Source organism: Pecten maximus, chromosome 7 (assembly GCF_902652985.1).
Source record: "Pecten maximus chromosome 7, xPecMax1.1, whole genome shotgun sequence".
Taxonomy (NCBI): domain Eukaryota; kingdom Metazoa; phylum Mollusca; class Bivalvia; order Pectinida; family Pectinidae; genus Pecten; species Pecten maximus.
In genome coordinates, this window is record NC_047021.1 from 38003320 (window position 1) to 38015081 (window position 11762).

Below are 11762 nucleotides of genomic sequence, written 5' to 3' on the forward strand. Positions count from 1 at the left end.
ATCTGATTATACATGCACATATGGCATTTATTTTATGCTGCAGTTTTGGGGACATGGTCAGATTTCTCTGTTCAAAATTCAACTTATTTAACGTGGGATTTAAGTTGTGATTTTAATTTTCGTATTGGCATTTTTTTAATTGTCTAAAGAATTTTTTTTTATCAAAATATACGAATCATAAAAGATAGCTGGTATTTAAAGTTTTCGTTTAATTTGCATAATGTGTTCGCTCTTAAATATGTATAAAAATACATAAAACTGAGCGAAATATATATATAGATAGATATAGTATAGACCTAACACTAAACTCTAAAAAATACATACATATCATAAAAGGACAGTAGTTGTTGTAATAAATCATACTTTGAACAAGTTAGTTATTTTGAGAGCCTCGTTTCATTTTTGTTTTTTAATTTGGAAATATGTCATTTTCTATTTTGAAATATTGAGTGATTTTGATGAGCTGGAGTGAAAACCATCAAACCAATATTGGCCGCACGCGCTTGACCTGTGGTCACTAGCAAGGTGTGACAACACGAGTGATTAATCACATTGTTTTGACGATAATTAATCTTTAAATTGGATTAACTCAATCAAAATGTTTTCTTTACCAATCAATTAATTAAGTGAACGACACCGAAAAGTGTTACCTGGGCCACGTGCCGAACCGACAGGTAAGTCTTAGGAGAGATGAGTAGTTGTCATATACGATCGTCACAACCCTGCTCGCTGATTGGTCGATCAAATCACTCACCTTTAATGCCAGGTAGTTGTTACTCTAGGTATAAAAAAGAATTCAAGTGTAATTTCTGATTATTAATCTCCTTAGGTCACTATTAATCGTTTCGGTCGACCGTCATACACTACTTAGCAGCTTCACAACATTGATTTCAAAATGCAAATCAAGGTAAGTTTTACTTGAATTTTACATAAATGTGAATGTTTATATATCATATAAGTATACATGTATGTGATACTATTTTCATTTATATAAATATCACTGTTTAGTATATTATTCAAAATGGAGGGATCTCGAAACATCTGTAGCACCATAATAAAAACTCCTGGTAGATTTAAGCTGGCAACGTTATGTTTTTTCTTCAAATTTTACTATGAGCCGTAATGATACAGATATGTAACCAATATTCTGCAAAGATGATAAATATTCCCAAACTACGTACTTAATTTGGAAATAAATATTCGTTAGTTTGATTGAACGCTATATAATGTGAACTTAATTAATACATACTTTGAAATATATTGAAAAACAATAGGGGTTTACATGTTAAGGCTAGCATATTGATTATTGAAATTCTATTTGAGATACAAACATAACATGCAATTATCTCACTCGTTTAGGAGTTATCTCCCTTATTAAAGATTGTACCATCCGGTACATGTAAAGATGTCAGAATATTATTGCACGGAGTTTTCTGTAACTGAGTTTTAGAGCTCGGTATTTAATCCTAGTTATAATTCTAAACCGTTATTGTTATATCAAAGCTGGTATTTAAACACAGGATCTTGGCAAGAATAAGAATTTCTTGAAAAAAAAATCTGGAAAATGAACAAACACTAGGCTGAATGCATTCATATACGGCAGAACAATATCTAACTCATACATAGATACATATATTTATTCTGACAGCATACATGAAATATGTACAGGATTTTACATCCTTTGATTGTCAGCCGGTAATAAAGTTATTGAAAAAATTGATAATTGTTTAGTTCACAGCTTGATTTCCTCTTTGAAACAGTACTTTTGTGGCTGATCTTTCTAATGTTCATCAAGTTTATAATCGAATTGTTTAATTGATATGGCATTTACAACATCAAATGGGAGGCTATTCCACATATCCACAATTCTCTGCGTGAAAGAATATTTTCTGACATCAAATCTTGAGAATCCTTTATGTATTTTAAAGCTATATCCGCGAATGATTGGCCCTACATTTACGGAAAACAATTTTGCGACTTCCCGTCATATTTTCCGGAGTTTTTCTTTATCATATATACCGCAAATATTTACCGAATTTAAAATGTCCAAACTCGCCTTTTTTTCGGAAGGTATTAATTAAAACCTTTGTTAAAAAATCTAAAAATTCAATATACGTAATGTGGTTATCAATCAATATCGAATCCCAAAATTTAAGTTATCGCTCAAAACCGAACTTGTCTCGGAATTTCTTTGGGTGTAATCTGTTAGAAATACAAAATATCTGACATTTTTGAAATAACGATAAAAGGTAGTTCATATTGATTTAAAGAATTCACTTGTATCTTGATGATGCTTTCTCATATTTTAACTTCTACCGATTAAAATGTATATAGATAAGTAAACTGACATACTACAGTAACTTGTTTTTATCAAAAACCTATTATGTCACAATTCATGTATAAAATTTGTAGGTCTTTGATCCATGGCTACATCCCGGGAATATCTAAAAACAAAAGTTAATCATTTTATAGGAAAATATATAAAGCTATGAAAACGATCACGAAATGTATATAAAGAAAAAAGATCCCTGCATTAAAATTAAATCAAAGATTGTCGAAACTCTAGTTCCTTTATATTAAAACTGACTTTACAACAGAAACAATAGAGGGTTCCATATTAAAATAACATCAATAAACTGATAATTGTACAATAATTATAATACATTTGCATTAGGTTTAAGGGTTGCTGTGGGGTTAACTATTATTTTCTGGAGTCGGAATGGAATTTTTTGTTGAAAAAATTGTTTGTTTGCTTTTAAAAAAAACCAATACCTCTATTAGTTATTCTCTTTCTCTTTGGTATATATTTTGTAAGTTACTTTTAACAGTGTGAACCCGTTAAACTTCAAACAGTATAGACAAATATATGTTATTAGGTGACGACCAAACTTTGAATTCAGAATGATTTCACTTTGTAATATAAACAGCAGTGGAAAAGCTCTACCAAGAGTTATCATTCCACGTAACTTAATCATAAGTGCCAAGTGAGTGTAAAGAAAGACAACTCTGGTTGAAGATCGAAGATAATTGCAAGGACTTGTTTTCCGTTGATTTGAGTTGCTTGAGGTTAAATGCATATACACTATGTATCAAAAATATTTTTATTCTGTTTTTTTTTCTGTCAGTGCGATTAAAAGCGAGGGTGTTACCTAAGTTTGAGGTACCCTGTCATTATTATTTTTTACGGTTCAAAGGTCAATTCAATTCGATTTAAGATATAGTTAAGTTTAGTTTTCTATTGTGCTATACATATATTACTTGCAATGAAGCAAAACCAATATGAAAATGAATTGCGATGTACACATATCATTAAGAGTGCCTACAGCAATAAAGAACATTGTATGCATGCATTCAATTTTTTGAGGCATTCAAATAACTAAAAAAATTATAAACTTATGTATGTTACCAAAATTGTCTACTTTTCTGAAGCACAATTTTTTTTTACAATTTTCTTAAGATAGAATTGAACCCCCGCATGCTATATGAATATTTGATTATTCGTTTTTAATTTTTTTACTTCCATAATCCACAGGCAAACTCGCTGAATAATCAGCTTGATGGCCAAGTTCCACCGGAAGTGGCGCAAACCAATACTCACCAACCGGAAGTAACAAAGAACCAGAACATGCTCTATTCCCGGAGGGAGTCATTCGAGCCAAGTGACGTCAGCTGTAATCCGAATTATGGAACGGAACTTTTGCATGAACCAATTAATAATAACTACGTCACTGATCCCGCATATGACGTCACAAGTCAGTTGACAAGCTTCGTCGATAATACTTATTTCACTACGGAGAAGAATGCATCATTCCCAATCACCTCCACTGTGCTACACCCCCTAACGACGACCCCTCCTTCTGCGTCCTCTGGTAGCGTGTCAGATAGATCATGCGAGGAAGGTACGTATAAAGACTTATGTTTGACAAAACGATTTTTTTCTATTTCTATCTTGATTTAGTTTCTTCACACCTTCTGTCTTCTCATCCCACAAATATATTTTGTTTTCATATTAAATTCTATGAAACGAACATTTGAAGTTAGTTTTTGTGCGCTTCGACAATAATAATCGCTACATTAAGGCAAACTATTTTTGGTCTGGTCGTGTGAATTCTGATATACAATATAGCATTTTGATGAAATCGAATTATGATGATATCAACAAAAACAAAAACAAAAATAAAATTAAAAAAATCGTTGGACGGAGTTTGGTCATTTTATTTATGCATTGAATGCATGGACAATAAGACCAGTGAGTATTTTGGAAACATTTTTGAAAATACTATGATTTTAATTTCTGTTACGACAATTATTTTCTAAACAAAGCTCTTATTCCCGTCATTACGGCAGCCATTTTGTTAACGTTGATACGTTTGATTTTACAGAGGAACTAATCGATGTAGTCAATGACTCACTCGGGACATCTCTAGGAAGTGACTCACTTGGAACCTCTCTAGAAAATGCTTCCCTTGGAACGTCTGGTTCTACTGACGCTTCTTGCAAGGAGACAGATATATCCATGTCTACCCAGAGTTCCCTGTCGGAGCAGTCTCCTTCTACCAGAAGTCTTACTACGTCATCACCGGAACACAGTATTGCAGTGACCCCGGAGTCTGCCCAAACCTCTAAAACAAAGAAAAGGACCAATTACTCGCCCAGTCAAGTCCAGGCATTGGAGAAGGTGTTCCATGAAAATCCTTACCCGGATTCGGAGCGCATGGAAGAAATGTCACGTGAACTTGGAATTGCTGAAACTAAGATCAAGGTATATCTCTAGATGAAACTAACATTAATTATGATAATCTTTGTTTACAATATTCCCTGTATATGGTTATGGTAACTTGAACTTTTCAGCCAAAAATGTTTACTGATATAATTGTATTGAGAAGTTTTCTTAAGTTCTTAACTTGTTTCGATCAATCAGACAGTCTGAGACAGGGTCTGTTAAATAATGTCCCAAACTTTTGTCTTTTAACATTGAAAAGGATTGACACAAAATTGATTCTGACGATTTTGTTTATGGTTTGCTTGCCTTTTCGCCTCCGTTACCATTCAGAATTATTTTGAGAATAGTGTTCTGAAACAAACAGCAGGCCCGTGTTACTCTTTCCACTAGAGCAATGCCAGTAAGAAAGTGTATTGCTCAAGGACACAGCCGCAACAACGCTGACTATTCGCATGGTGACCAGTTAGGGCCAAGTCACCATAACAGATCTTAAACAGATTAGATGCCCTACCAATTGAACTATCGCGGCCATTAGCAAAATAATAACTATATTTGCTTAGACTGGGGATATTTCAAAGCACATTATATTTGAATGTAATCCATCTTGGTAACTTCCAAACAATTATTGCCGGATAAGATGCATGCGTTAATGAATTTCTGTTTTCTCATTTGTAGGTGTGGTTCCAGAACAAGCGAGCTCGCTGGCGTAAGAGGGTACAGGACGACAAGCGAATGATGCCGTACGACCACAGGGCATTCCCTTCCCCATTCATGTCGCCCCTCTCTCCGGTCATGTCCCCTGTCGGTTCCTACGGCTACCTGCCCGGAAGTCCAATACTCGGCTCGCCTTCCTCGCCGTCACAAGTCGTACCCGGTCCCATGATGTCTTTTCCTAGACCATCTACGTCACCAAACTCACCGCTAGCCAATCAAAAACAGCCTTCGCCAATGACGCCACCTTTCCAACAACGCCCACATTTACCAGCATATTTCTACTCGTTCCCGTACGGCATGTATCCTCCTCCATATTTCTGCGGATAGGGGAGATAACTCTGCCACCCTGTTGTTATATTGTGAGTGTGACAATTCAAGAAGCGGAAGTTGTGTAAAAACCGGAAGTGTGTTCAGAAATTTTGTTACATTGTTATGTTTGTTGAATTTTGAACCCAGTGCAATTATACAAAATGTATATAACATGTAAATAAGTGCGCACTATGTATTGGTCAGATATCACGTGATCACGTGATAAAAGGCGATCATTTCGTATGAATGACATTCGAATTTGTAAATAAACGACGTGTATGTATATAAAGTATGTATTTAAATGTTGCAAGTACTTATATATATATAACAATTAAATATTAAAAACTCAATTGAATTGATGGAACTTTGTCTTGAAATTGAAATACCAGCGCTACAGTACAGCTGTAAATTTATTAGATGATTTCATATTGTTTATCAACGGTATCTTCAATCATTTGAATACCTATACATAAGCGTACTTTCATTGCCTAGCTCTCTCGTCCGCTAAAAAATACCAAGATAAAAGGATAAAACAATTCTCCAAAAATTCTCGAGATTTTTGCCATTTCCAGTGATGGAAACATTTATATATAGACCATGGAAAACATTAGTATTAAAAGCATTTTATTCAAAGTTAGTAAAAACTTAAAATTCAATAACAATACACTTTACACAAACATTATAATAAATTGGATCATGTGTTTAGTTTGTCAAGCGGTGAAAAAAATTCTTTATTTCTGAAACAGTAAATGCAAACAATATTTTAATTACAATAGCATAAAAGTGCAAAAGAAGGTGGAAATGATATAAATGTATGTCCGGTTGAGATTTTCGATGAAAATCCCTGGAAATGATGTGCGGATTTTCATTGGATAAGTCTATTTTATCAAGACCAAATCGTTATTTTTAGTAACCTCCCCTGGGACTTTATCTACAACAAATTTGTCATGATCCATCAAACGCTTAAATGCGCCCTGTCGACAGCTGTTTAAAAATGTTAATTTTTCTCATTTGTTGATAAAGGATGTTTACATATTTGTGGCAAGGTTTTCCAAGCTTCGACAAAAACGTAACAGCCATTTCAAATGTCATTATTTGATTAAGCACCAGGATAAGCATATGTCGTCTGCATAACGAAAATGAAATAGGTATTGAATGTCTTCCTTATGGTAATGCGGTATACACTTAGCACTCACAGGGGTAAGTAAATCCATAACATTCGGAACACAGTTAATGATGACCAACACTAGGAAAGGATCGATGAGTTCCAAATCATCATTGTCGGGATCCCTGTGTTCCTGTGGTAACAGGAAGTGAAATGAAATTACTTTCACTACTTGTTGTACAGGTAAATCTTATGTCATTTACATATTAGATGTTATCACTCTAATAACATGTAGTTTTTAATTGAAAACAGGTTTGTTAAAGCATATATGCGTAAATGGAGTCATAAATATTTGAAGGGAACATTATATATATTATACATGTATATAACTTTATAGCAGAATTTCGTAATCAACAAGTCATTTTCTCCTTTGTATAAATCCGGAATATCGTTAGGTGTGTTTAAACAATATTTGTGGCAATGTACCATAAAAATATATATACTTGATGTGACCGAAACGACGACACAAAATTAACGAGAAATATGGACTTAATGTTGCATGCTACCTTATCGTGACACGGAGACTTAAGGAAGTATATCACCTTACTGCAAAAGACAGACTTATGACTGTATGTTACCTTATTGTGACATGGAGACTTAAGGATGTATGCTACCTTATTGTGACATGGAGACTTAAGGATGTATGCTACCTTATTGTGACACGGAGACTTAAGGATGTATGCTACCTTATTGTGACACGGAGACTTAACGAAGTATATCACCTTACTGTGAAAGGCAGACTTATGACTGTATGCTACCTTACTGTGACACGGAGACTTAAGGATGTATGCTACCTTACTGTGACACGGAGACTTAAGGTTGTATGCCACCTTACTGTGGTATGGAGTCTTATGGCTGCATGATTCACTGTACTATATTACTGTGACATGGAGACTTCAGACAGTGCGTTTTTGATATCTTAATGTGACACTTAGACTGAAGGATGTATTCCACTTTACTATAACTTAAGATTGCATGCTATATTACTGTAACACGGATATTTAAGGGTGCATGTTACCTTACTGTGACATGGATACATAAGATTGTACATATGCTACTTTACTGTGGCGTGTAGACGTAAGACTGCATGTTACCTTACTGTAACACGGATACTTAAGGCTGTATGTTACCTTACTGTGACACAGACATTAAAGGCTGTCTGTTACCTTACTGTGAAACGGACACTAAAGGCTGTATGATACCTTAATGTGGCATGGATACTTAAAGCTGTATGGTACGTACCTAACTATGACATGGACACTTAAGGCTGTATGTTAACTTGCTTTAATACGGAGACTTAAGGCTGCACGATACCTTAATGTGACATGGACACTTAAGGCTGTATGTTACCTTACTGTGATACGGAGACTTAAGACTGTATACTACTTTACTGCGGCATGGAGACGTAAGGCTGTATGTTACCTTACTTTGGTACGGAGACTTAAGGCTGTACGATACCTAAATGTGACATGGAGACGTAAGGCTGTATGTTACCTTACTGTGAAATGATACTTAAAGATGTATGATACCTTACTGCGACAACGAGACGTAAGGCTGTATGCTTCACGCATGTGACGCGCAATGTGCTATTGTATTGTGATATGGATACAGAATGGTTTATTTTACCTTCCTGTGACATGGATGATGTAACGTATTTCAAATTTAAAAGGCTGAATTCTATATGTACAATATTTTACATCTATGAATTAAATGTATGGTACCATTCAGTAACATAATTCCACGTACATACAGATTATATACTTAAAATTTATCAAATAGTTATTGATAGTGCAAAATACAAAATTAAGGGAGATAACTCGAGCACAATATAACTCACTGCCAGGATAACACATCACCAAAAATAACAAGAATATTCATCAAATCTCATCAGAAAAATCAAACCGCGTTAAAAAAAAAACAAAAAAAAAAAACAAAAAAAAACATGGACTGCTAAACTACATGTATGACGCACAAAACTGAATATTCAAACCAAACTCATATATATATAATGTACATTTAAATTCCATATTAGCAAAAATATACTGCTTTTTATGATAGTGATATATTGCTTATCTAAACATATGAGTAAAAACAACACTCTGTTGATACCTGTTTATAAATTCACTAAATTATGCTATGGGTACCTAATCAATTACTGTAAATCACTAAGATTTCGCGAGTTCTTCATTTTGTGCCCTTACCTCGTCAGACATATTCGCGAATGCATTATATTACGGAAACTGCTAAAAAAAAAACCTTTAAATTCGCAAATGATGAGCTATCAAAGCCATTGACTCCAAGGACTCCTATATCGGTAACCTATAGATTGGCCGCTATCCTAAACGAGTTATTTACGTTCAATTACCTGCGTAGGATTTGGATTCGAGATAGAAAATAAATCCCGCGTGAAATATAAGTGAAATACAGTATAAAACAAGTTATTTCCTGGAATGATATGAACAAATACAAAGAAATGAAGGAAAAGTACTAAAGTACATATCTTTTCCTATTCCGAGTATTTGTAGACCTTGAAAAACAATATCAATTCAAAAAGTACAATCTTAACGATATTTATGAATGCAATTTTGCGAAATCATGGTTGTTATAAACGTATTAGCTCACCGCAGAGGTATTGAGTGACAACGAGTTACAGACTGCGCATGTGCCTCTCTGTACACACAAGGCGCTAACACAACACTGTGCTAACATTCAATGTTGAGATGTATATTAAAGCTGTGTTAAAAATAGAAATTTAATAAAAATGAATAAATTAAATAAAAAATGATTTCAAATATGACGGAAACCGTAATTGGATTTTAGTGAACTTCAAAAAAGTTGCATATGTACATTGCACTAAAATCTCGTTTATCCAGGATTCGATATTATGCAAAGATCCTAACCCGCACGCCAGCACACCTCAAAGACGTTACTTTTTAACGGGGTGCCGGGGGTCTTCCCCGAACACCAACTCTGGTTAGGTGGAGGTGTTGACGCCTGGCAACCCTGAAAGACCGCTACCAGAATGGAACCTTCGACATCATGACCTATGCCGATTCAGCATCCGAGCTACTGAATCGTTGTTAGACTCCTCACTGAATTCTCAAAGTTACGTTTTCTTAACATTAGCACTGTCTTGCAACTAATAGTGATATCTATATACATGTATACATATTTATAAAAAAAAAATCAATAAATCAGTAAATTAATTAGATGTTCTTTTTTATTAAACTAAAGTAATACAAACAATTTAATGGTAGTAGTTTGCATCATTTTCCTAACTTCCTACATAAACACCTTCCTTTGTCTTTACCAGAGTTGGTATCCATATTGAAACAGACTATAACTAAACTTCAAAGAACTTCCTACCGAAAAAACACCTCCCTTTGTCTTTACCAGAGTTGGTATCCATATTGAAACAGACTATAACTAAACTTCAGAGAACTTCCTACAGAAAAAAACACCTCCCTTTGTCTTTACCAGAGTTGGTATCCATATTGAAACAGACTATAACTAAATTTCAGAGAGCTTCCTACAGAAAGACATTCCTTTGTAATTACCAGAGTTGGTATTCCATATTGAAACAGACTATAACTAAACTTCAGAGAGCTTCCTACAGAAAGACATTCCTTTGTAATTACCAGAGTTGGTATTCCATATTGAAACAGACTGTTACGAAACTTCAAGGAACTTCCTACAGAAAAAAACCCACCTTCCTTTGTCTTTACCAGAGTTGGTGTTCGGGGAATGAGCTCTTTTCAATGCCTGCATTGTCAATAAGGAAATTCGTCTCTGAGATATCTTTAAGTTTGTAATAAACATGATACTAGATTAGTCCGATACTACTGAAGGATTGTGGCTGTTTACCTGTATCGATGTGTATTTACATTTGGGTAACTACATACGCATTATTGCTTTGTACTCTAGCGCGCACCACAGACGTCTGCTTCTGGTAAGTATTAAAAGAAAAAATGTTAGCCCCAACGTTGATATAGTACGAGTAGGGTATACTATTTTTTCATTAATACTAACCAGAAGCAGACGCCTGTGCGCGCAGCAAATACAAATGAAAAAAAAAAACACCAACAAGCAAAAAACAAAAACATCAAGTAAAAAGATAAAAAATAAAAACAATGCTTATGTGTACACTTTGTAACCTCGGCATTTTAGTGAAAACCTTAATATCTTCATTCTTATGTTCTGGCTCAACCCGACTGAAGTAGATAATTCCAAAGGAATACAGATGTAGGTCGCAGACAAAAAAGTCCTATTTAGTGTCTGCTTGGAACAAGATCAAAATATGATTATTATTTTCATTACAGAAATTGTGTGTTACTTTTTGTTTCTCAGATATGGGAACTCCACCTCATTTTTTAAATGTATATCTTTTTATTTCTTTTTTTGAGCGTGTGTGACTTTTAGAAAAATATTTTTGCGCAAGCGTAATTATCATGCGTAAACAACAATAATTATACACCGTGAGTTTGGTTATCTTCATCTAGAAACAAATAATCTCAAGCATAAATATATCATTATGTATGCAGGGTTCATGCCTGTTATCTTGGCGAACATATAACTATGACGTAAAATGGCGCAGAATATTGCGAGCATTTTTTCTTTTTCAGCGATTTATGTTCTGCGCCATGGTAAGTATCCATTCATATAAGAACAAAAGCTTCTGGTCCCAAATAAATAAATACTGACTTTTCAATGTCCCGAGCCATTTTACGTCACGGTAGTATGTTCGTCACGATAATAGTCATTAACTTTATACATACAAGGTTATATGTGTTGAATATGTACAACGACAGGAAATTCATATCTCTTACCATTATATCAACAACATAAAGTGCA

At 34.3% G+C, this 11762-nt stretch overlaps 1 protein-coding gene across 1 annotated transcript; it reads left to right on the forward strand.

Moving 5' to 3' along the window:
- The first annotated feature begins 801 nt into the window (after positions 1 to 801).
- Positions 802 to 6098, forward strand: LOC117331070 (homeobox protein prophet of Pit-1-like). Its single transcript, XM_033889666.1, has 4 exons — positions 802 to 907; positions 3533 to 3899; positions 4383 to 4762; positions 5399 to 6098. The coding sequence occupies exons 1-4, from the start codon at positions 896 to 898 to the stop codon at positions 5762 to 5764; spliced, it is 1125 nt and encodes a 374-aa protein (XP_033745557.1). The 5' UTR covers positions 802 to 895; the 3' UTR covers positions 5765 to 6098.
- Positions 6099 to 11762: the final 5664 nt, after the last annotated feature.

What these genes read in the sequence shown, in the direction of transcription:
- LOC117331070 (XM_033889666.1), top strand. An exon ending in AGATAGATCATGCGAGGAAG is followed by an intron (nt 3,900 to 4,382) that starts GTACGTATAAAG and finishes TTGATTTTACAG; the next exon opens with AGGAACTAATCGATGTAGTC. An exon ending in TTGCTGAAACTAAGATCAAG is followed by an intron (nt 4,763 to 5,398) that starts GTATATCTCTAG and finishes TCTCATTTGTAG; the next exon opens with GTGTGGTTCCAGAACAAGCG.